Source organism: Bos indicus x Bos taurus, chromosome 21 (assembly GCF_003369695.1).
Source record: "Bos indicus x Bos taurus breed Angus x Brahman F1 hybrid chromosome 21, Bos_hybrid_MaternalHap_v2.0, whole genome shotgun sequence".
Taxonomy (NCBI): Eukaryota; Metazoa; Chordata; class Mammalia; order Artiodactyla; family Bovidae; genus Bos; species Bos indicus x Bos taurus.
The window spans coordinates 58,225,668-58,251,550 of NC_040096.1; the positions used below are offsets into that span (position 1 = coordinate 58,225,668).

At 38.6% G+C, this 25,883-nt stretch overlaps 1 protein-coding gene across 8 annotated transcripts in view; it reads left to right on the plus strand.

Moving 5' to 3' along the window:
* The window catches only part of UNC79 (unc-79 homolog, NALCN channel complex subunit), a 278,726-nt gene that overhangs the window by 248,832 nt on the left and 4,011 nt on the right, over positions 1–25,883 (plus strand). For all 8 annotated transcript variants that reach the window (XM_027520966.1, XM_027520960.1, XM_027520963.1 and 5 more), the window contains 6 exons: positions 1,512–1,589; positions 7,135–7,224; positions 9,672–9,847; positions 11,034–11,220; positions 12,942–13,139; positions 14,955–15,032. In XM_027520966.1, the coding sequence (XP_027376767.1) occupies positions 1,512–1,589; positions 7,135–7,224; positions 9,672–9,847; positions 11,034–11,220; positions 12,942–13,139; positions 14,955–15,032 (807 nt within the window). The remainder of the gene's footprint in view (positions 1–1,511; positions 1,590–7,134; positions 7,225–9,671; positions 9,848–11,033; positions 11,221–12,941; positions 13,140–14,954; positions 15,033–25,883) is intronic.

The window sequence follows — 25,883 nt, forward strand, 5'->3', positions numbered from 1 at the left end:
AAAATGAAGATGGAAAGTTTATTAAGATTTTAGTTGTACATCTTATGTAAAATTACACTGGATGAAAAGGCATTCATAAAAAATAATAGACGATTTTCAAGGCTTATATACTTTTATGCCTTTTAATACCCCAGACTCTCTGAGACACCTCTGTAATTTTAGAATTTTTTTTTTTATTAATCCTGACTTCTAAAATTAGCTATTAGCTCTTACAGATCAGATATTTGAATTTGGCCTCAAATATTTTAAAAATTAATTTTTACTGGAGTCTAGTTGCTTTACAATGTCATATTAGTTTCTACTGTATAGCAAAATGAGTCAGATATATGTACACATATATCCCCTCCCTTTTGGACTTCCTTTCCATTCAGGTCACCACAGTGCATTAAGTAGAGTTCACTGTGCTATACGTAGATTCTCAATAATTATCTGTTTTATACACAATATGAATAGTGTATATATGTCAATCCCAATCTCCAGATTCCTCCCACCACCTCTCTTTTCAACAGAGGATGAGATGTTTGAATGGCATCACTGACTCAATGGACGTGAATTTTAACAAACTCCAGGAGACGGTGAAGGACAGGGAAACCTGGTGTGCTGCAGTCCATGAGGTTGCAGAGTCGGACACAACTAAGCAGCTGAACAACAAAACCGTTAATAAATAGTTGGGCATTGCATTCACTGGGGAAGCACCTGTAAAAATCTGTAATGAAGTATATTAAATTGTAATTTGGCAAATCCATCCTTGCCATGAACTTGAGTCATCCCTGATTAACCATTTCATTTCACAAGCTCTATTTTTTAAGAATTAATTTATTTATTGCTGAGCCCCTCTGAGGTGTCAGTCAGGGAGCTAACGCCAGAGGTGAAGTGCGTCCAGTCTGTGGTCTCAAAGAGCTTGTAACCGGTTGAAAAATAGACGTGTAGATCATTGCAACCTGAGGTGACGACTGTGGCAGAAGGAATGTGTGAAAGTTTTATGTGGGGACAGAGCAGAAGTCAGGGGTCATTATCAGCACAGAGGGCAGGTGTGAAGGAGGTGGGACGAGAAAGACCAGATACTGAGGGATCTTGGAGGGCAATAAACAGGTGTAATATTCACTCTGAGGTTGATTGTTTTTCTGTTTTCATCATGATATGACATAATGATAGAAGTCCGGAAAATCCACGGAAGTTCAGAAACTGTCAAAAAGTGCCAGAGAATAAATAACATGACTTCAGGGTAAATCTGACTATATTGATATCTTTCCTTCCTTCCTTGACTGAATGTGTACCATTTCAGTGTTACACTACTGTCTGGGTAAAATGAGAATCTCTGTGTTAATCCCAGTACTATGATTCTGAATTTCTGATAGGAGTGAACTTTCATGACTAGCAAGTCCCATATATCCAGAGCAGATTGTCACTAAAGTAAAAACTAGTGAATCTAAGCCAAGTTAATAAAATTACAAATTACTATTACGGTCCAAGTGCTCTTAAAAATAATTATCCTTTCAATTTCTTATTAGTTTATTTGTGCAGATGCTGGAACCAAACTAGCTGAGTCAACAATCCTGAGCAAGCAGATGATCGCCTCTGTACCTGGAGTAAGTTCTGAATGAATTAATTATGTACATTTTCTATTTCTTTTATTTCCTAATTTGGCAAAGAGGCGTTTTTGGCCTGTGTCCTGGTTCTCTTTTGGTGGAACAAACACTGTAAAAATTGAAAACATTAGCTTCTTGTTTAAAAGAGCCCTGGTGAAAATTTAAATTAATCTCTGCCCCTGGAAACTTTTAATTCTAGGAAACAGGAATAAAAATTGAAGCATCCAGTTAAGGAAAGAAATTATCAGACATACAAAATAGATTTAATTAAAGTTCAGTTTTTCCCAAGTCAATTTTCTTATATTCGCTCCCGTTAGCCAATTTGATTTAACTACTGCCAGAAAGAAATAAGCATTGTAATACTTTGTTTTCCTTTATTATATTTCCTCTGAAAATTTAAAAAACTTCTGTTATCATTAACTAGTGAACTATTTGGTGAAATATGTTAAGATTCTCATAGATGGGACTGGATATCAGAAACCACAATAACTTATTAAAGCAAGGTTATTTCAACAAACTGAGAAACTGCAGAGATTTAAATTGTTAGTGGAAAAAAGTCATTTAAATTTTCAACAAAAAAATTTGAATAAGATAAAGGGTCACATAATCTTCTGCCCTAAAATAAGAATTCTATTGTTTTAGGAAAATTTCCCATGTTTTGATCTACTTCAGTATCATAGTTTGCTTATTCCCATATTGTTGGATATTTATATATTGGATTGGCTGAAAAGTTCATTTGAGTTTTTCCGTAAGATGTTATGGAAAAACCTGAATAAACTTTTTGGCCAACCCAATACTTTCTAGTTCTTTGCTAGTCTAGAATAACATAGTATATAGCATATATACAAAGATCCTCTTCACATTTATTTTGAATGATATCCTTGGATAAATTCCTTCATCAGTGAGCAAGAATATCTTCATAGTACATGTTCACAAGAGGTTTTTATTAATTTATATTTGTAAGTATACTAGTTTTGCATATCGAACACTAAAGATTACTTCAATTCTTTTTTGATGTGGAGAAATATTATGAGAGAGGAAAAATAACATTCAACTCAGAGATAATTTTACTGCTAACATATTAATTCTTTCATCTTTTTCTGCATATATTTGTTTAAACATAGTTGAAACCATAGTTGAAATCAGACCCAGCTTTGGCTTCATATGTCTTAAGCATTTTCCCTAAAGTGATACTAGCTCATATGAATGCGCCATATAACAATAGTTGATAATATGGGTTTTGATTCACAACAGAGTTTGAGAACTGACATTTACTAGCTGTGTGATCAAGAAAGTCATTTAATCCATGATTCTTTGGTTTATGTTATCTGCTATCACAGGGCCTAAGTTCTAGGTTGAGGATTGAATGGGATAATGCATGTAAAGCACATTAACAAGGTGACAAGCATAAGTAGGTGCTGTGTGAGCATCAACGATTGAAAATAATATCAATGGAGGTAGGGGCAGGACTGTCATGTTTAAGGGCACAAACTTATAATGAGCAGTAGATAAGTCCTAGAGCTATAATGCAAGTACAGTGAATATAGACTACAATGTAGTATTATAATAATCAAACTTGCCAAAAAACAAAAAATTATTCCTACCAAATGGAAAAGATAATTAAGTAATGTGATACAGTGCTAATTATCACAACAAGGGCAATCATATTACAGCATGTAAGTGAATCAAATTGACATATTGTACACCTTAAATTTATACATAGTTATGTGTCAAATATTTTTCAATAAAAAATAAAACACACCTAAAAGTTTAAAAAGTATTATTAATAAGCACTATGTATTATTGGATATTTTAGTTATTTTCAATATTCTACAATTATAACTAATGTGTAATAAACATCTTTGTGCTTAAATCTTTGCTCATATTTTAGACTATTTTTTATAATAGATTTCTGATAGTAGAATTAATAGACCTTGGGGTTTTTTAAGGGTTCTTGGTAATAGTTGGGGCAATGCAAGATGCTATGAGATACAACCCCAGTTCTTAGCGACTTAGCTCAAAAAAGTTTATTGTTTGCCCATGTGAAGTTTTAAAGGGTGTCCTGATTAGTAAAGGGAGGAGGACTTTCACATGAATGCACAGAGGTCGGGTTTCTTCTATCACATGCTGTCCCCTGTAATCAGCTGGTGGTTGGGGAAAGAGGAGAGCTTGTAGCACATGGAAGGTTTCCATGGGTCAGGTCTAAAAGTGGTACACATTTTTCCTACTCATGTTTCATTGGCTAGAACTCAGTCACATGGCCACACCTGACTGCAAAGGAGGATGGGAAATGTGGTCTAGTGCATCCTAGGGAAGAAGAAAAATGGTTCTGTGGGTAGCTGGCCAGTCTCTGCCCAGTAGTCACTGGTTTCCTCATTTAATTGTCTAAACTTCAATATTTGCTACCTATGTGGTAGCTAAAAAATAACATCCCTAATGTATAAAAGTTTTATTGAAATCAAATAAAAGTCAAATATTCCAAAACAATAAAATAGCAAGTTATAGATCTACATATAGAACCCTTTCCAATGACCAATAAGCCACTCACTATAAATCTTTTACCCTGACTAGCAATCAGTGAACTGTAAATTAATGTAAAGTATAAAATATTTAAAATATAAACATTAAAACCATCTGGCATATCAACAAGCTTTTCCTAACAGTGAAACTCACTGATGATGAAGTAAAACAAGCATTCTTATAAGATCCTGGTGGTAATCAGTCTTGCTGAAGAACGCTGTGACAATCTATCTCTAGGTACGTGTTTGAGAAAATAAATATAGAATTATCTATACGCACATAAAGCAGCATTTAAAATAGCAAAAATATAGAAACAAAATTAATGTGCAACATTAGGATATTATTTAAATAAAATAAGGTACATCTTCCCTGTTTGCTAAGTAGTAAGGAATCTGCCTGCAATTCAGGAGACACAGGTTGGAAGATGCCCTGGAGAAGGGATAACAACCCACCTCAATATTCTTGCCTGGGAAATCCCACAGAGGAGCCTGGAGGGCTGCAGTCCATGGGATTGCCAAAGAGTTGGACATGACTTGATGACTGAACAAAGTAACAGCCCATCTATAAGATGGACTATTATGTGGACCAAATCACATTTAAGAATATTTCATTGGAAAACATTTATGATGGATTTAATTTAAAAGCATATTAGAAAAAATAATCTCAATCTTATAAAAACATTATATGTGTGTATGTTATATGCACTAAAAATATTTGGAAGGAATTATGGCAGTGGCAAATTCAGAGGTGGAGAGCAGGAATTAGGATTATGGCTATTTTTCTTAATTTATGTTTTCCAAGTTTTCTGTATTGAACACGTGTTATCTTTATAATTCAAGAAAGGTAACTATTACGGACATTTTTCTTTTTCTTAATTTATATTTTCCAAGATTTCTGCATTGAATGTGTGTTATCTTTATAATTCAATAAATGTAACTTTAAAATCAGATACAAGTTTTGAGGAAAAATTGGATACGAATCACTTCAATTCATGTTTTTGAGATTAGAGTTTGTTTTCAACTAGTTTATCATCAGCTTTCCCATTGAAATAAATGTAGGTCTTCTGAAACAAGCTGAGCTTGTCTCTATGTTTTTTTTATTTTTAAAATAACATGCTAAGATTATACCTATGTTTTGCAAAGTAAAAAAATTATGTGGTTTATTTTATAAATGGCTCACTGAAGTTATCCTGGCTAGAAAGTATATTGTAAGACTTTTATTAGATATAGTTACTCTAGAGCAAAAGTAACTGGCAATAGTAAATTCTTTCCTCTCACATTTTTGAAATTCAAAGGTAAAAGACAAATATTGAATAATGCTCCAAGTAATTATTTTCTGTGACATTTGCCTAGTTGAAATGGTATAAAATATTGCCTATGAAAGAAACAAATCCCTTTCAGGAAATTCAGGAGCAGAGTATATGCTCTTATTTGCATGACATGTGAAAGGTCAAAGAAAATGGAATAAATCGGGGGGAGAAGTCCTTTCTTGCACTCAGGGATTAATATTGCCAAAGCAGGAGCACAATAACCTTTTATAACTCCTTCACTTGATTTAAATTAAAAGAAGAAAACCTTAGAATATATGAAATGCTTGGAAAACACTCTGGCAGAGCTGCCAGTGACCTTATTTTACTGTTTGTTACCCTGTCAGAGGAACTGACAGGCGTAACATTCTAGAAGAGATAGAGGGTGATACAGTTCAGTGCTGTGCAGATTTACATGAATATGGGAAAATGAGAGCCACTGGGTGAGCTAGTTAAGTATATAATGTTTCAGATTTTCTTAAAGAGACTAAGAAAGGCCTTAGCATGGTATTCGGATGGCTTCAAAGAGGGCCTGCTTTTGATCCACATGATATCCAGTCTTATGTATGGGTTCTCTGGTACAGCTTTGATGTAGCAGCCTGGCTGTCCATTTTCCTTTTCTGTGCGTGTAATCCTAAATTCACTGCCTTGCCCTGAGAGAGCAGGTTTATTCCATTTAATAACCTGAAACAGAGTTTTTTTTTTTTTTTCTTTAAGATTTCTCAAACACTCTGCTAGAAGTGGGGAAGAATGATCAGTTTGTTTCTTTCTCTAATTTTCCCTAGCAAGAATTTAACAATAATACATTCATCTACTTAATAGTGTACCTGCTATCTATAAGAAGCTGTAAGTGCTTGAACATAAGAATTTTTAGTCTTTCAGCAGACACAATATTTGTTTGTGTCCTTTTTTTGCTTTTGACAGAGAAAGATATCTAAGATTATGGTGGTAGAATTTAGTGGTACATATTTTACATGTATCTGAGATTCCCTAGAGTGATTAGGTGTTACTGCTGTTTTAAGGTGAAGGCAATGGCACCCCACTCCAGTACTCTTGCCTGGAAAATCCCTTGGACGGAGGAGCCTGGTGGGCTGCAGTCCATGGGGTTGCTGAGGGTTGGACACGACTGAGCGACTTCACTTTCACTTTTCACATTCATGCATTGGAGAAGGAAATGGCAACCCACTCCAGTGTTCTTGCCTGGAGAATCTCAGGGATGGGGGAGCCTGGTGGGCTGCCGTCTATGGGGTCACACAGAGTCGGACACGACTGAAGTGATTCAGCAGCAGCAGCAGCAGCGTGTTGTAAAGACTGATATCAGTGGCTTCGCACAGGCTGTCTTTATATATCAGCCAGTTAACAAACAAGCAAACAGAAATCAGTTAAATCACCCAGTGGAAAAAAAGCACGTAAACCCTGTCTCCCATAGGCTACCCCTACTTATTTGCTGCTGCTGCTAAGTCGCTTCAGTCGTGTCCGACTCCGTGCGACCCCATAGACGGCAGCCCACCTCTCCACCACAAATCTTTTTATTAATTGTTGTCCAAAGTGGGGGCAGTCAGAGAATATGGCTGAGAGTAACAGAGTGAGTCAGAGATCCAGAGAGTGAAACAACTCATTAGCAGACAGCGGGAAATCAGAGTCAGACAATCACTGCAGTCGGGACTACAGAGCTGGCCTGACTCAGAGCGCGCCCAGCGGTATCCTCGTGTGTTTCAGTGCGGGACGGCGGCCATGGAGTGCATGCGGCAGTACATCAGCGACGTGCTGGACTTCGTGGCAGACATGCACACGCTGACCAAGCTGAAGGTAAGAGGGCTGCATGCCCTCATCTCTCAGGGGGGCGAGATGGAGAGGCATTCGTAGGGAATCTGAGCAGCCAGATGGAAATTTATCCTCACCTGGAGAGGTAGCAATGGCAGTGTTGAACGAGCCCATGTCCTGGGACTCTGAAGAACCAAGTTTGTCTCTGCAAAGAGGGGATGGAGAAAGGAAAGGAGATTTCCACAGTGGTGTCAGTTCTGTGCATACCTTTGTTTTTGCCCCATTTATTCAATTCTTCCCAGGCCCCGTATTGTAAAATATTCCCATTTTATGAATGTAGACACTGAGGCCTGAAGTGGGGCAGTCTTTTGCTCAAGGTCAAACTTCTGGTAACTGATGGAAACAGAGGTGACCTGAGACTGTGGGGACCTCCTCCAATCCAGCCTCTTTTCACTGGACCACCCAGTGTCATTTAATTACCTTGAGCCTTAGTTTCCTCATTCGCAAAAGAAGACCAATGAACCCACCTAAATAAACCTAGCTTTGTTGACCACTACAAGATTTGGTGTGAAATAATGCATGTGTTCTTGCCTGGAGAATCCCAGGGACAAAGGAGCCTGGAGGGCTGCCGTCTATGGTGTCGCCCAGAGTCAGACACGACTGAAGCGACTCAGCAGCAGCAATGCATGTGAAGAGACTTCTGTAAACTTTAGTTTGTAGGAAATGTGTACACATTATGCAAACATAAGCTGTTTATGGTTTTTATCTGTATCAAAGCTATCTCCTTCTAGAAAATAATTAAAGACAAAGCAACATTTAATTTGCATAGGGACAAAATCCTAGTGAGGTTGTTGAGGTTATTGATTGCTTTGCAGGGTGGAATGAATTGCTGATGCCAGTCAACGTCCTTGCTGTGAGTCAGCTAGGCAGCTAAAAGACTGATACTCTGAGAGATTTGAGGAAGACCCAGGAAAAAGAGCAGAAGAAGATCCAAACATGGGCCAGTGAGCAGCCAGGTTGCAGTCTGGCACTAAATGTGGCTTTTTGAGAAATAGGAGCTGGTTGCCCCAGAAGTTTATCAGCTAAAACTACAGTCCTTTCAGCACCCAGCTCAGTTTCCAGACTGCTCAGATGATCCAAATGTTTCTTGTGGGTAGGGATAGGTGGAGACCGAAATAAAAATTTAAATTGACCATTTCTCACGATATCCAAATCCAGTCATTTCTGAGTAAGTATCCCTAATGTTTGGTCATACATGGGTTACTGCTTGCTAAACCTGGCTGCTCACACTGAGACAGTTTTGATGTCTGAAGAGGAAATATTATCTAAACAGTTTTATAGCCACGTTGAAAATACAGAGAAAAATATTAAGAAGGACCCAGGATGACCAAATGGTTGGGGACTTCTGACCTAATCCAACGCTCTGAATTTATATATTAGGGAAACAGATCAGAAAAGTCAAGTGGCAAGTGGCTTATCTAAAGTCATGTGAGTTTAGGACAGAACTGGGTCTAGAACTTACGTCTCATCTCCCAGTTCAGTGCTCTTTCCAGTAAGCCACACTGAGCAATGAAATTTTTCTGAATTAATTAATTCACCAATAAGTCTTGAGTAACATGCCTGACATCATTCTAGACATTTAAGGACGTAATGATGAGCAAAACCAGATGACAGCGGCTGCTCTCATTTACTTTATAGTCTGACAGCGATGGCCAGTTTTAATGAGAATTTCATACAAACTAAAGTGAAATTGTGACTTTCACAATTGCTATGAAAAAGGGGTAGACAGTGACATGAGAGCTTCTAATAGGGTGAAATGACCTAGCCAGGGAAGTTAGAAAGGCTCATAGTGGAGGTCAGGCTTCCCGAGTGGCTCAGTAGTAAAGAATCCGCCTGCTAATACACGAGATGCAGGAGATGCGAGTTCAGTCCCTGGGTTGGGAAGATCCCCTGGAGGGGGAAATAGCTATCCACTCCAGTATTCTTGCCTGGAAAATCCCATGAACAGAGGAGCCTGGCAGACTATAGAGTTCATGGGATCGCAAAGAGTCAGACATGACTGAGCGACTGAGCACACATACAGAGGAGGTCAAGGAAGGCTTCCTTGAGGAGGTGACATCAGAGTTAAAATTTGAGTAATGAATAAGGTTAACTAGGTAAAGAGAGGCAGAAACAATATTTCAGGTGGAGAAAACAGCATGAGTGAAGGAAGGCCAGTGATGGTGGGGAGCATGGAGAGCCAGTGAAGCTGGACCACAAGGGTGAAGGGATAAGCTGCAAAGGTCTGTAGTGTCTAGACTGTCTCAGGCTGTTTAGGCCACAATAAGAATTTTTTCCCTCTTTGTCACGAAACCCCTAAAGAAGTTCAAATCAGTTGTAGCTTGGGAGTGATGATAGAAGGTGTGGATACAACAACCTGATCTTTTTTAGAGTGTCCTGAAATGTCCCCGGGTACTTTGCCAAAGTCACAAAAACACCACTTGGTTTTGTAGAGCCACATGAAGACATGTTCCCAGCCTCTGCATGAAGATACCTTCGGTGGACATCTCAAAGTGGGGCTGGCTCAGATTGCAGCCATGGAAATCTCCCGGGGCAACCACAGAGACAACAAAGCTGTGATCCGCTATCTGCCTTGGCTCTATCATCCCCCTTCTGCAATGCAGCAAGGGTAAGACCCTTATTATTCTGGCAACGAGGCAGGAAACACCCCTGAGCTTCCTGGGGCTCAGTAAGAGCTGCTGAATGCACTGAAGATCTAGAGGATAAATATGATTGGTTGGAAAGATGGGCTTTGAAACCAATTTCCATACTTATTTGACGACCCGACAGCATTTTTTGAACACAAGTACTTCATGACATATGGGCTTCCCAGGTGGCTCAGTGGTGAAGAATCTACCTGCCAGTGTAGGAGACACAGGAGACTCAGGTTAGATCCCTGGATCGGGAAGATCGCCTAGAGAGAGAAATGGCAACCTGCTCCAGTATTCTTGCCTGGGAAATTCCACAGACAGGGGAGCCTGGAGGACTACAGTCCATTGGGTTGCAAAGAGTCAGACACACTTATCGACTGAGAACACTGACATGCTGCCAATAAAACTTGTGCTGTACAAAAGCCTCAGTCCTTTTGATGGGTGTTGAAAACTTGGAGCTTAGAACTACCACTTCAACTCGTAATTTCCACTAGTTAAGTACATTGATAGGTATTTATTTTAGCGCTTACATTGCTTCTGCCTTCAATGAGCTTAGATTGTAGCTGGGACAGAATCTACAGCAGAGATGAAATAGAGTGTAAGGAAGTGTGAGAACCTGACCCTGCCCGAAGGGAGGCCGAGAAGAGAGAGGTGCCCATGGACTAGTTCATTTGAGAACTCAGAGCAGGCTTGGCCTGCCATCTTGCATGAGCAGCTTCCAGGCTAGAGGAAAGGTTTGAAGGTGGGATGGAGGGAGGGGGAGGGGGATGGAGGAGGGGGAGAACAGGAAAATGGGTGGCTGTGTGTTTTAGCTCCTCTTCTATTCCTCCCCTTCTGGTGGGTATATCGAGAACTCTCTAATGAGAAGAAAGGAAAGAATTTAGAAAGAGAAACTAATCAGAAAGGCAGCCAGATTTATGGAAGAATGATATTTAATCCTGTGTCACCAAAGGCTGCTCTTTGCTCGAGAAGCTGAGCTCCAGGATTTAGAGTGGGAAAGAAGAAAAAAGATCTATCACTTCGTTGGCACTTCGTTGCTTTGGTGTTTTATTTTAGGTAATTGCCTCAAGGCCACACTTTTACACCCCTCCTTCAGTGTTTGTTGAGCAGCCAATGAAACGGAAAACCCCAAAACACCTCTAACACTTCCTTCCTCCCTAATAGACCGAAAGAATTCATCGAGTGTGTCTCCCACATCCGGCTCTTGTCCTGGCTGCTTCTGGGTGCCCTCACCCATAATGCGGTGTGTCCCAATGCCTCCTCTCCCTGCCTGCCCATACCTCTGGATGCAGGTTCCCATATTGCAGACCATCTTATTGTTATCCTGATTGGATTTCCAGAGCAATCAAAGGTAAGTGATTTCTGCAAGATTAAAGCCATACGCATCAAGATTGCTAATGGAAACCCTTATCGGCCAATTACATTTCTTCTGAGAAGGAAATGCACCTTATCACTTGCCCTCCTGTGGATGCTAGGAAGGCAACTTTGTGCTAATGCCTTATTTAAAGTTGTTTAAATTCCCAGACTATCTTCTCTTCCCCCTAAGTTGTTTTTCGGTTTACTTTTATGAAGACAAATTATAGAGGCAAGCAAAAGTTAGCTTCCTAGGCATTGCTGTCTCAAAATAATGAAGAGAAATAAAAGGCTCGAAATATAATAAAACTTCCGTGATCAGTTTTTATAAACAAATATGAAGTGGAGGGAAATTTATTCTCTAATTTTTCATGCACTGTCTTTTCAACTCAAATCTCTAGAGATATATGAAGATACAAAGTGAAAATAAGGCCAGTTGGGAACTCACTAAATTATATATGGGAATCACTTACACAGAAGGAACTTATAAATTGTAGAGACGGGTGGTGTGCTTAAGGGAATAAAGTAAATCCAAGGCTTAGCATCAATCATGAGCCTGTACAAGCAAACCAGACACATTAGTACTGCTCAGCTGTGAGGAGTCTAAGTCCCCTCACAGAGCCTAGGCCAGTTCTAGGAGCTCATAGTGGTTTTGGGAACAGCTGGGATTTAGGCTAGCTAGGGCAAGCTTCACCAGCAATAGATTTTTTTTTTAAATTCTGCAATAAAATAGAGCACCCATCCAAATTACCTGAATGATGTTTACAAAAGGAAGTAGGCAGTCGGTTCCTAATATTTCAACCCAATCTGTGTTTGATTCCTAATGATGGTACTTTGTAATTCTGTGACACTGAAAAGTTACTTAACCTGTCTGAGCTCCAGGTTTTCAGCTGTAAAATAGATGAGATGGTGTGAGAACTATGAAGGTAAACTGTGAATCTTTAGCACAGTGTTTGGGACACTGTAGTTGCTCACTCGATCAGTACTTACTGCTAGTTAGGAATCCTGTCTCTACTGCTGCTACTGCTGTCATTACTACGTAGTATAATTCTTAAGCCCTGGATGGTGCATCATTATATGTCACCTCATTTACTCCAAGCTACAGCACTCTGAGGGGGGTACCATTACCCCCATCTCACAGAGGGGCAGACATCCTAAAATGGTGGAATGATTTGTTCTTGCTAATCTAGTTTAGGGAGAGGAATGTCACTTTCATTAAAGGGCAAGAGGGTGGGGGTGGGGGTTTCCCTGGTGGCCCGGTGGTAAAGAATCTGCCTGCAATGCAGGAGATACAAGTTTGATCCCTGGTTCAGAAAGATCCCCTGGAGAAGGAAATGGCAACCCAGTCCAGTATTCTTGCCTGGAGAAGACACAGGAGCCTGGTGGGGCCCTGGGGTGGTGAGAGTTGGACACAACTGAGTGGCTAAACCACCACCACCACCAAGGAGGTGGGCAGATTTATTCTTCAAACCAAGGTGCCTTCTGTCTGAAAAGATGCCTGGTCTCTAAGCGCCCTCCCACTGACTGAGTGAAGAGCAGACTATTTGAAGGTGATGAATCATGAGTTTGTATCCTGGAGACAGCTCCGCCAGCCTCGGATTGCTCAAATCGCATGTACTTTAGCTGTGCCCCTTCGAAGGCCGAAGTCACGCGGGGAGAGCTCCGTGGAGTGCCACAGCCCGCTAGAACGTAACGGTTCCCTGTTTGCTTCCTTTGCAGACCTCCGTGCTGCACATGTGCTCTCTTTTCCACGCGTTTATCTTTGCTCAGCTCTGGACCGTGTATTGTGAACAAAGTGCTGTAGCTACGAATGTCCAAAGTCAGAATGAATTCAGCTTCACAGTGATCCTGACAGCGCTAGAATTCTGGAGTAGGGTGACCCCCAGCATCCTTCAGCTGATGGCCCATAACAAAGTGGTGAGTTCACAGATGGGTTTCCCCTCTTGGAGAGAATCTCAAAACGTGTAAGCCACTCTTAGTCCTCACAGTACATGCTTTTTAAAGACCTCAGTTGTAATAATACGTAAATGGATTGGTGAATTTCTATGTGAAAAACAGGATATTCTACATGCATAATAATTTTGATGAAAAACAAAGCAAACAAGTAAATTCAGTTAAAACAGTGTTTTCTCTGCCTAGTGGCAAAGGAAATGTGTGTGAAACTTCTACCTTTACAAGGTGTCTTGTTCTATAAAGTCAGAGAGTTAGGAAGGGGTTTTATATTATTTTTGGATTCTAAGGCAGTTTGGGGAAACTGTGGTCAATTAGGTGCAGACTGACTGTATGTGTTAATTCCACTTAGGGCAAAAAATCTGAAAAGAGTTTCACCTTTTTGAGTTGCCCTTCAAGGACCTAGGCTCCTTAGTCTTCAAACCCAGTTGCATTGTCATGCAGATAGTTTACCTTGTTGGAAAAGATCTGAGGTATGGCTAGCATGGGCCCATGTCATTGAACAAGCTTGGCTTAGTCCGGTAGAGATAAAATTGGAGGGTATATGGGAGGAATTTCCAAAGGAGTCCTCTAGTTCAGTTTGCTGCTTTGGAGGAGGATTCTCAGCTGGGAAGGCACCATCCAGTCTTGGTTATGGGCACTTCATCAGTAGAATTCTTATCTGTGAAGGGCGGAGGGCCTGGAAGAACACCATAATGATGATCCCACTGTGCCCAGAAACCCAACAGTTCACTGTCCACAAAGGCATTCTGGAATAGTTTTTGATTGATTGAATAATTAGTCTCAGAAACATTATCTTTTAGTTATCATTGGAAAGGGGAATATCTTTTACTTTCAGTGAAGCACTTTCTTTAGAGAAGCAGATATTATTAAGCAGTTGTGTATGGTGGGAGGTGTTTTAATTCAGCTGAAAGGAAATTTATGTGAAAACTTTAGGGTGTGCAAACAGTTCTGACCACCACATAGATAATTAGGTTTATTAGATGGCAGAGTTTGGGACTGAAGAAGCACATGGAGGTCAAGTTTTCTATTCTGCTATTTTACAGACAATGAAACTGAGACCTTAAATTTAAACTAGAGATTCAGGGTTTCCTTCTATTGTCACTAGTTTTTTCTTGGTATCGTTAATACCTCTCCTCTAAATCTTTTTTAATATTCAAATGCTGGAAATGGATGTGTTACAGGTGAATCTTGTACAAATCATGTTACAAATGAATTTGAATTAATTTTAAAGTCCAAAAATTTGGTTAAACCATATAAGTCAGTCTGGTAAAATCTCCCCTGGAGTGTTCAAAATCTAGCCATAGGGTTCTCTGATGAGGGATTATCATTTCTATTGTATTTTTGAACGGTTGTAAATATGGCTGCCTTGTTCCATGAAGAACAAAGCCTCAAACACAGATGGTGCAATAAATTAAACAACCTCTCCAAGTGGCGAAACTGGTGAAAGCATCAAGATGGAGAAAAGGACCCATGCCCAGAGTTCTGCAGTTGGAAATGAAGGAAGCAGAGGCCATTTATCCTCTGGTGTGAATCGCAGTGTGGTACAGATTAGTGAGGTCAATACCTGAATTCCATTGGCAGCCCGATTTAGACATGACAATTGCAAAACCTCTGCAGCTTATAAAATCCAGTTTCTGGCCGAAGTTTTAGAGATGAATATATACCATTCCTTGTGATCCTCTCTGTTTGTTGAGCAGAAAGTCCTCATGGACACAGGGCATGGGTTTTTCTGTGGCTGCAGACTGGGAGTGGAATTGATTTTCATATTTGTTGTTTCAGATGGTAGAAATGGTGTGTCTCCATGTGATTAGTTTAATGGAGGCATTGCAAGAATGCAATTCAACAATTTTTGTCAAGGTAGGAAATTCTTATGATTTTTATAGACCTTTATTTTCTTCTAGAAACAAATGTGGATTTATCTTGAATGTACCTTCTGAAGAGGAAAATAAAACTGATTTAATTTTCACATTCAAAGTTGAGGCTGGAGGAATCATATAACAACCTTCACCAAATAGTTGTTGTATAATTTTTGCTCTTTCTTCACCACTGTGACCAACCGTAGCTGGGTTAGATATGTTGCACCATGATTGCTTGCCACACAAGTAATTAAAATATTACCAAAAATGTTGATCTGGAAATGACCCTGGAGTCATATAAATTGTTTGGTGGAGCCTCATCTTGCAAGATATCCAGAAAACCAAGGAAAATAGTCTGTCATTGTTTGACTTGTTAGCTGATGCTTTTCTCAAAGATAAATTAATTTAGTTTCTAATATTACTATTCTAAATTATTGTACAGTGTATGTAAGTAATTCAAGTATTTGTTATTTATCCAGGAACATCAGAAACATCCTAGTGTGATAAAAAGATAAAAGAGCAAAGGAGAATGTGGTTTCTTGCTTGCTTTCTCTTCTATTTCCCTTCTTTCTCCTTTCCATCTCTATCTCATTGGTTCTTTGTCCTTCCTCTTCTTGTACCGCTTTTTGGCCTTCCATTTCTATATTCCATTATCTCAGGCACCATCACCACCACCCTCACCCCCCACCATGGAGTGCATCAGCTTGGAACCTTTTAACTTCCTATTTTCGCTCTTTGGTTGACTCCCTTCAATTCAGGACACTTGTCAAGTTAGCTCACACAGAGCTGTGAATTAACTGGATTATCTAAGTGAATCCTAGAGTCCCTAAATGCAATCAGTGTATCCTTACAAGACAGATATACAGAAAAGAGATGAAAAGTGGGACCATGACTTGGAATGATGTAGCCAAAGCCAAGGAGGGTCTGGGGCCACCAGCAGCTGGAAGGTACATGGGACAGAATCACCTGTAGGGTCTCTGGTTAGAGCATCACCCAGCAACCACCTGGATTTTAGACTTCTGGTTTCCAGAACTGTGAGATTAAAAATTGCTGTTCTTGTAAGCCATCCAGTTTGTGGTGATTTATTATAGAGCCCTGGAAAACTAAGACCCTAACTCTGCTTCCCTGAACTTCCTTTTTCAAACAAGATGCATGAGCAGCGCATTTTTAGGGAAAACTTGACTGTTACCAGAAAACTGCAAGGCGGTTGGTTCAAATGGAATAGATACGGCTTATCTAGCTTAACAGTCCATAGCAAACGTCAACATTATAAGAGAAACTATATGACTGACACTTGGGTGATCATACCTGATTTTAGTTTTTACAGCTTTATTAAAGTATAATTTATAGACTGAACAGTATACACATTTAAAATGTACAATTTGGTATCTTTATATCACATATATGATGCCCGTGAAACCGTCACCAAGTAAAGGTAATGAATGTAGTCCTCACTCTCTGAAGTTTTCTCTTACACATTTATTAGTCTCTGTTCCGCCACTTCCTAGACCCCCATCTCCTCATCCCCAGGTACCTTCTAATCTGCTTTCTGTCATAATAGCTTAGTTTCATACTCTAGAATTTCATATAAATAGATGTATGTAGTAGTTAAGCTTCTTTCTCCTTCTTTCATGCAGAATAATTATATTGCAATTAATCCATGTTACATGTATCAGTAGATTATTTATTTTATGTCTGAGTACTATCCATTATATGGATATAACACATTTCATTTATCCATTCATCAGTTAATGGACATCTGAGCTGTTTCCAAAAGTTTGAGGCTATTAAAAATAAGGCTTACTCAGTACGTAAGTCTTTGTGTAGCCATAGGCTTTCGTGTGTGTTGGATAAATACCGAGGAGCTGAATTGCTGGGCTGTATGATATGTATGTAACTTTTAAAGAGATTGGCAGACTGTTTTCCCAAAGTGATTGTACCCTGTTCCATTCACACCAGCAGTAGGCATCCAGTACCTGTACATCTTCATCAACACTTAATGTAGTTCATCTTTAATTTTAGTCATTCTAAGAACTGTGCAGTGGTGTCTGATCATGGTTTTAAATTGCATTTTCCTATTGGCAAATGATCCGTGATATCTTTTTGTGTGCTTATTTGCTATCCATACATCTGCATGGTAAAATGTCTTTTAAAATTATTTGCCCATTTTTAAAAAATTAAGTTGGTTTTTTTTTTCTTCGTATTGTTCGGATACAAGTCCTTTATCAGATATGTCATTTGGAATGATTTTTTTCTGTGTTTGTCTTTTCATTGTCTTCACAGTGACTTTTGAAGAGCAGAAGGTCCTAATTTTGATGAAGTGCCATTTATCAAATTTTTCTTTCATTAATTATGCTTTTGGTGGTATATTTAAGAAAACCTTTGCCTAATCAAAGACAGAGTTTTGTTTGTGTTTTCTTCTAGGTATTATATGTGTTTTCTTCTAGGTGTAAGTTTGTATTTATGATCCATTTTGAGTTAACTTTTGTATATGTGTGGTTTGGATTGATGTACTTTTTATGTGTGTAGATATCCAGTTATTTCAAGATTGTTAAAAATTCTATCCATTGGATTACATTTGCACTCTTGTCAAAAATCAACTGACCATTTACATGTATGGTTCTATTTCTGGATACTCAATTCAGTTCTGTTGATCTGTTTGTCCTTCTTTGAGCACACTGTCTAGGTTATTATAGCTTTCTAATGTGCCTCGAAATCACGTACTGTTAGTCCTCTAAATTGCTACATCTATTTCAAAGTTGTTTTGGCTATTCTAGGTCTGTTGCATTTCTAGATACATTTTAAAATCAACTTGTCAATTATTACACAAAGCCTCCTGGGAATGTGGGTTGCATTGAATGTATAGATCACTTGAAGGAGAATTGAGATATTAGCAATATTGAGTTTTCCAGTCTATGAACACAGTATATCATTCTATTTATGTCTGCATTGACTTTTCTCAGCAATATTTTATAATTTTACATACATGGACCTAGAGTATTTTGTTGAATTTATCCCTAAGTGTGTTATCCCTAGTAGTTCAGATAGTAAAGCATCTGCCTGCAATGCAGGAGACCTGGGTTTGATTCCTGGGTCGGGAAGATCCCCTAGAGAAGGAAATGGCAACCCACTCCAGTGTTCTTGCCTGGAGAATCCCATGCACAGAAGAGCCTGGTGAGCTATAATCCATGGGGTCACAAAGAGTCAGGCATGACTGAGCGACTAACACACACACACACACGTGTGTAATAATTTTATAGTCTTATAAATAATATGTTTTTTGCATTTTATTGTTACTATTTAGAAATATAACTGATTTATACCTTATATCCTGCAACCTATTAAACTCATCTATTAGTTCTGGTAAACTCATCTATTAGTTTTCTTGCAGATTTCATCAGATTTTCTATTTAGACAGTTTTGTCATGTGCAAATAGAAGCAGTTTTCTTTTATTCTTTTGGATTTTTATAGTTTTAATTTCTTTTTCTTTTCCCTCTGCTCTGGCTAAATCCTCTAGTAAAAGTTGAATAGAAGCCATGATTGTTGAAAACTTTGTCTTGTTCCTAATCTTAGGAAGAAAGCATTCATTAAATATAAATGTTAGCTGTTAGTTTTTCATAGATACCTTTGTCAGATTGAGCAAGTATCTCTTCTCTTCCTAGTCTGCCAAGAGCTTTTGTCAGGAATAGATGTAGGCTTTGTCAAATGCTTTCTCTATGTTTATTGAGATGGTCATTAAATTTTTCTTTTTTGACTGTTTCAGAGATTGAGTTTTTGAATGTTAAACCAACATTCCTGGGACCAATTCCTGGGACAAACCATTTGGTCTTGATGTATTGTTCTGTTATATATTACTGAATTCTATTTGCTAACTCTCTAAAATAATTTTTTGCATCAGGGTTTATGAGGGATACTGGACTGTAATTTTCTTTCCTTGTAATAACTATATTTTGATTTTGACATCAGGGTAATGATGGCCTTATAGCACAAATTGCAAAGTGTTCCTTTTCTATTTTCTGGGAAAGTTTATATAGGTTTGGTGTTATTTTTTTCCCTTAAGTATTTGGTCATATTCATCAATGGAACTGCCTGGGCTTGGAATTGTCTTTGCAGCAGGGTGTTAAACTTCAATTTCTTTAACAAATATAGGGCTGTTTAAGTTATCTGCTTATTTGTGAGTGATCTTTGACAGTATGTGCCTATCAAAGAATTTGTCCATTTCATCAAAATAGTTGATGTTATTGGCATGAACTTACTCAGAATATTCTCTTATTATACTTTTAATATTTGTAGGATCTGTTGTTATGCCATCTCTTTCATTTCTGGTAATGGTGATTTGTGATCTCATTTTTTTTTCTAGTTAGTCTGAATAAAGGTTTATTAATTTTAGTGAGCTTTGGATTTAAAACAGTGACAACAGTAATCAGCTCTTGGTTAGTTTTCACTGATATTCTCTATAGTTTTTGTTTCATGGATTTCTGTTTTTGTCATTTTCTTTCTTCTATTAGCTTTAAATTTCACTTGCTCTTCTTTTTCTTATCTCTTAAGGCAGTAGTAGAATTCACTGATTTGAGATTTTTATTCTTTTATAACAAGAGATTACTGCTATGAATTTCCATCTAACCACTGGTTTAACTACATCCTACAATTTGGTAGTTGTGTTCTCATTTTTGTTCAGTTCAAAATACTTTCTATCTTCCCTTTTGCTTTCTTTTCAGATCCATTGCTTATTTAGAAGTATATAATTTAGTTTTTAAATGAGTAAGGCTTTTCTAGAGATTTTCTGTTCTGGAGTTTTTTGGTTTAATTACATTGTGATCAGGGAACATAGTTTGTATAATCTGACTCGTTTTAAACTCTTTGAGGCTTGTTTTGTGGCCCAGGATGTTGTCTATCTCGGTAGGTGCTTTGTGTTCACTAGAAAAAAATATGTCTTCTACTGTTGTTGAACACACTTTCCTTTGTCAGTTGGTTCAAGCTTCTTGAGAATGCTATTCAATTTTTTTTCATGTCCTTTGCTCTTTTTCTATCTGCTTAGTCTATCAATTATTGAGAAAGGGGTATTGAAATATCTCCCTAATTTATCTTTTCAAATCTACCAGTTTTTGTTTCACATATTACACAGCTATTATTAGGTGTGTAAATGTTTAGGATTATTTTATCTTAGTGAATTGAACTTATGAAATAGTTTTCTTTATCTTAGTAATATCTTTGGTAATAGTAGAGGCAGTCTGATTTTCTTCTGATGAGTGTTAGGACAGTGTATTTTTTTCTATCCTTTAACCTATTTGTGTCTTATAGTTAAAGTATGTTTCTTATAGGCAGCATAGGGTGTTGCACTTTTTAAAAATCCAATCTGACATCTCTTTTAATTAGGTTTTTTTAAACCATTTTTACTTAATGTGTTTTGTGATATTATTTGGCTTAAAATATCTTGTTATTTGTTTTCTATATTTTCCGTGTGTTCTTTGTCCTTTATTCCCTCTTATTTGACCTTCTTTTTGACTGATTTTTTATGATTACATTTTGGATATAATTTCCTCTCTTTGGTGTAGTTTCTTAAGGGGAAAGCTGAGGTCACTAATTTGAGTACATTTTTCTATCCGGTTGTCCGTGTTTAGTGCTCTAAGTTTCCTCCTAAGTACTGCTTTAGCTGCATTCCTCTGAATTTTTATATATTCTTACCTTCCTTCAGTTCAAAATAGTTTCTAATTTCCCTTTTGACATCTTGATCCATGGATTATTTAAATGTGTTTTTCAGTTATCCTATTGCTTATCTGTCTTAGTTGCTGTTGTTTTAGTGGTTGACTTAGAGTGAACAGACTACATTTTAAACAACCCAATCTACCTTCAAATAATAATATACCATTTCATATATATAATGAGCATGTACACCAGTACAGTTCCATTTTCAGTCTTTGTGCTGTTATTGTCATCCATTGTACTCCTACATATGTTATAAAGCAAACCATAATTGTTTTTTGCTCGAAACAGTTACCTCTTAAAGCAATTTAAAATTTGTTTTATATTTATTTATATTTGCGATAATTACCATATTTGCACTTTTCAGTTTTATTTATTCCTTTCTATAGAATTAAACTTCCATCTTCCTTCTGCCCAAATGACTTTCTTTACTACTTCTTATGTAGTTCTGCTGAAGCTTAATTCCTCCAACTTTTCTATATCTGAGTAAGTCTTTACTTTGCCTTCATTTTTGAAAGTATTTTCACTGGTTCTTGAGTTTAGGTGAAAGGTTTTTTTCCTAGTATTTCAAAGATGCTATTCATCTACTGTCTTCTTGCTTCCATTATTTCTGAAAAGAAATCTTTGTCATTCTTATATATTTTTTTCTATATATAATATGTCTTTTTTCTTGGGCTGCTTTTAAGATTTTTTTTTCCTTTACCATTGTTGCTAAGCAACTTGAAGATGATATGCCTTGGTGTAGCTTTCTTCATGTTTCTTGAGCTTGCGTTTGTTCAGTTTGAAAAAGTATCAGCTATTGTGTCTGTAAGATTTTCTTCTAAAACTCTATTCAACATGCTCAGTATTTCCTCTACCTTCCTGACTGTATTGAATATAGTTATAATAACTGTTTTAAGGTCCTTATTTGCCAGTTCTATTGTCTGTGTCACTTGGGGGTCTTTTCCAGTTGCCTGAGTTTTCTTCTCATTGTGGGACCCATTTCCCTGCTTCTTACTATGTCTGGTAATTTCTTATTGGATTCTTGACATTTCAAATTTGACTTTTGGGATGCTATTTTTTATTTCTATAAATATTTTTTTCAAATTCCTATAAGTATTCTTGAGTATATTCTATGATATAGTTAAATTACTTAGAAAGAGTTCTATCCCTTTGAGACTTGATGTTAAGCTTTGTTCAGTGGGACTGGGGCAGCAGTTTGTATAGGGCTACCATTTCTTCACTGTTCAGGTAATATCCTTTTGAGTACTCGGTGTTCTAATGATTTGCAAGAACAGAAATCTAATGATTTCCATTTGCAAGTGGAAATCTAATGATTTCCGCTCTAACTAGTGGAAACACAAACTATTGCTATATGATTACCAGGGATTTTTCCCTCTAATCTTTTGAGGTTATTTTTTCTTCAGCCTTGAATAGTTTTCTCACATGTATATACTGGTGAGTATTCAGCTGAAGACTCAAGGGAAACCCTTCACAGATCTTCAGAGAATTAGTTTGTGCACTCTCTCTGTCTTTCTCTCTCTCTCTGAACAGCTCTCTCCTTTCCACTGCTCTGCCTTAAACAAACTTTAGCTCCCTTGGCCTTCCTAGTCTCCGAGCTCCATTTTCTCACCTCATGAAGACTGCCAGACTGCCTAGGTTCCTCCTCCCTGTGCTACCGCCTAAAAATACTTTCTAGGCAGTGAGTTAGGATAATTGAAGGGCTCTCCTTGTTTGTCTTCTCTCCCTCAGTGGTCACTATCCTGCATTGTTGACAATTAATGTCTGAAAACCATTGTTTCATATCCTTCACCTGGAATTTTAATTTTGTTTTAGACAGGAGAGTGTAAATCTGGTCTTTGTTACTCCACCTTGGCTGAAAGTGGAAGTTACATGACTAATTTTATTATGAGGACTGGAACAAGCAAGGAATGAAATGAATATAATCCAACAGAATTAGAAATCTTCAATGTATCCCATAGCATAAATTAAGATAAGAGGAAGACTATTACTTTTATTTTGGTGAAAAACAACCTATTTTTTAAAAACGTCCTTTGTTTTTCCAGATATTGTTTCTGGAGAACAACAACAACAAAAAACCCAACCGATTTTATTATAACATTACAGAGCCCAGAATAAATTATATCTAATTCTAACTGACAGCTTTGTAGGAGCCACTAGCAAAAGGGTACTGAAATGAATCATATTCAATAAAGTCAATTAGCATTCCTGAAATAGGATGACTGCTGGGTTGTATAATGTTGTCCTTCACAATGAACTTTAACCTGATGCTTTCAGTCAGGCGATTCATAAATAACAGATCTGAAGGCCCTGTGCAAGTATGTTTAGAATCTTATGGTCATGTGTTACATCAATGGGGAAATAAGAGAGACACTTCTAAAATCAGCCTCAGTGTCCCCCTTGATTCCCTCATACAGACCCTTAGCCCCAGGGGCAGCCCTGAGAAAGACATCCACCGAGCAGCAGAGGACTCAGTGTTCCCTGGTCCTTAGTCCCTCAGGATTCTTAACAAGAGAGGTTAGTTCAGGTATTCCCCAAATATCAAGAGGCATGCGAGCTTGCTTCCATATTAAACGGGTCAAAAGACAATAAAAGTCTATAGGCATTAGGGCCCTCAGGGTTTGTTTTTGCCCTGCAGATATTAGGGAGGAGGCGGTTAGACTTATTTATTCCTGTTCAGGATGTCCACACGAGCCAGTCGTCTTATATGCCAGAGAGCACAGCCTTATCTGGCACCAACCTTTGTAATCCCACAATTTTATTATGAGGATTGAGGGCGGGGGAGACAAGCGAGTGTGTTATTTTCTGAAAGTTTGATCACAGCTATCAGAAGTCCAATCATAACTTCTGGGACACACCATACTTCATTTCTAAACAGTAGTTACATTACAGACAGAGACTTAAATGGCTGCAATATAAATACTGTGTTTAGGAATAAACATCAGTGAAGTCAAATTAGCAAGTTGTATGTATCTATAGAAGGTTGACGGCTTCCCTGTGGCTCAGATGGTAAAGAATCTGCCTGCAATGCGGGGGACCCAGGTTCAATCCCTGGATCAGGAAGATTCCTGGAGAAGGGAATGGCAGCCCACTCCAGTATTCTTCCCTGGAGAATCCCTTGGACAGAGGAGCCTGGCAGGCTATGGTGTTGTGAAGAGTTGTGGTGTTGTGAAGAGTTGTGGTGTTGTGAAGAGTTGTGGTGTTGTGAAGAGTGGGACATGACTGAGTGAGTGACACTTCTGCTTTCATAGAAGGTTGAAAGCAGAAAAACAGCCAGATTCAGCCTTAGGAAAAGAAGCACAGAGAGGAAACATGATTTATCACTTCGCCAAGTTTATTTTTTAATGATTTGATGAATTAGATGAGACTAGCAACTATAGCCATGACTAGAGAATAGAGAGGGCATTGAAATGCTATCCCCCATCCCAGCAGGCTCTCCTCTCAGTTCTCTTGTTTTCTTCATTGCCTTGCTGTTCTCAACTTGGCCCAGGCTAACTTTTAACCTTGTCCTCAATCCAAAGAACAAACTAGTCCTCAGACCCTCACAGGTTGTCTCTGCGGACAGCATCCTTCTCCATCCCAGAAGCCACACAGGTCTTCCCTGGACCATGGGGGCTGCCTTCACACTGGGCCCTGGGCTCCATTCTCCATGTCCTTCCTCTGGTCTCTAGACTGCTGCCACAGTGAGCTTGCTAGAGCACAGTTCTTCTTGTGGTGAATGAGGCTTTCTTCATCAGAAATTGTATTAATTTGAAATAAGATCTAAACCTCCTTATGTGGCATCCCAGATCATCTGTGGGTAGATGTTGAGAGGCCCCATCTTGCTCTTCCAGACTTCTTTTTCATGGCTCTCTCCTAAGAACCTCACTCTTCAGCATCTCGTGAATCCCATTGCCTCCTCACCTCTTGGCATTCTCCTGCCTCTGGGCTTTGCTTCCCTCGTATCTGTTTGCTAGGCTGCTGGGTACTGCAGATTGGAAGACTTAAGTAACAGAAATATACTGTCTCATGGTTCTGGAGACAAGAAGTTGTGAGATCAAGGCGATGCCAGGGCTGATTCCTTCCAAGGCTGTGAGGGAGCATCTGTCCCAGCCTCTCCCCTGGCTCCTGGGGATTCGCTAGCCATCTTTCCTTGGCTTGTAGATCTCTGCTTCATCTTCACATGGCATTCTCCCTGTGTGTGTGTGTGTCTTTGTCCAGATTTCCCCCTTTCTATAAGAATACTAGTCATAATCAGAGAAGGAGAAATATTGTATGACATTCCTTATATTGGAATCTTAAAAGAAATGATACAAATGAACTAACATCCAAAACAAAAAGAGACTCACAGATTTAGAGAATGAACTTATGGTTGCCCAGGGAATGGGTGGGACAGAGGGATAGTTAGGGTGTTTGGGATGGACATGTACACACTGCTATATTTTGAATGGATAACCAACAAGTATCTACGGTAGAGCACAGGGAACTCTGCTCAGTGTTATGTGGCAGCCTCGACGGGAAGGGAGTTTGGGGGAGAATGGATCTATGTATGGCTGAGTCCCTTTGCTGTTCACCTGAAACTATCACAGCATTGTTAATCGGCTAAAGTTTTTTTAAAAAATGAGATGTGTAAAAAAGAATACTAGTCATATTGAATTAGTATTCACCCCTACTCCAGAATGACCTCATCTTAACTCACAGCATCTTCAATGACCCCGTTTCCAAATAAGGCTGTATGCGCTAAGGCTACAACTGCTTCACGAGAGGACACAATTCAGTGCACATCAACTCTGCTCTATTGGAGGAGGGTCAGAAGAAGCATGGAGTGAAATGATATGATGCATTTGAGCTCATTTCAAGGTCTGAGCAGTCCTGAAATAAACTAGTATTTCCAAATTTATTAGATCATCACCTTCCTTTCCCACTGAACTAGAGTTCTGTGGAACACGCTTTGGGAACCATTGTGTTCTGTCTCTGACTTCAGGATTTATGAAGCCACCAATGTTGACTTGTGTTCAGAAGAGCTGAAGTGTGGTGAGAGACCAAAGCAGAGGAGAGCCGCTGCTGGAGGCACTCAGGCGGGGCACCTATGCCCTCCTAGGAAGGGCCTCAGGGCAAATCAGAGACAGTGAAGGGGCGCAGAGGGTGCGCCAGATGCCTGGGGTTTGA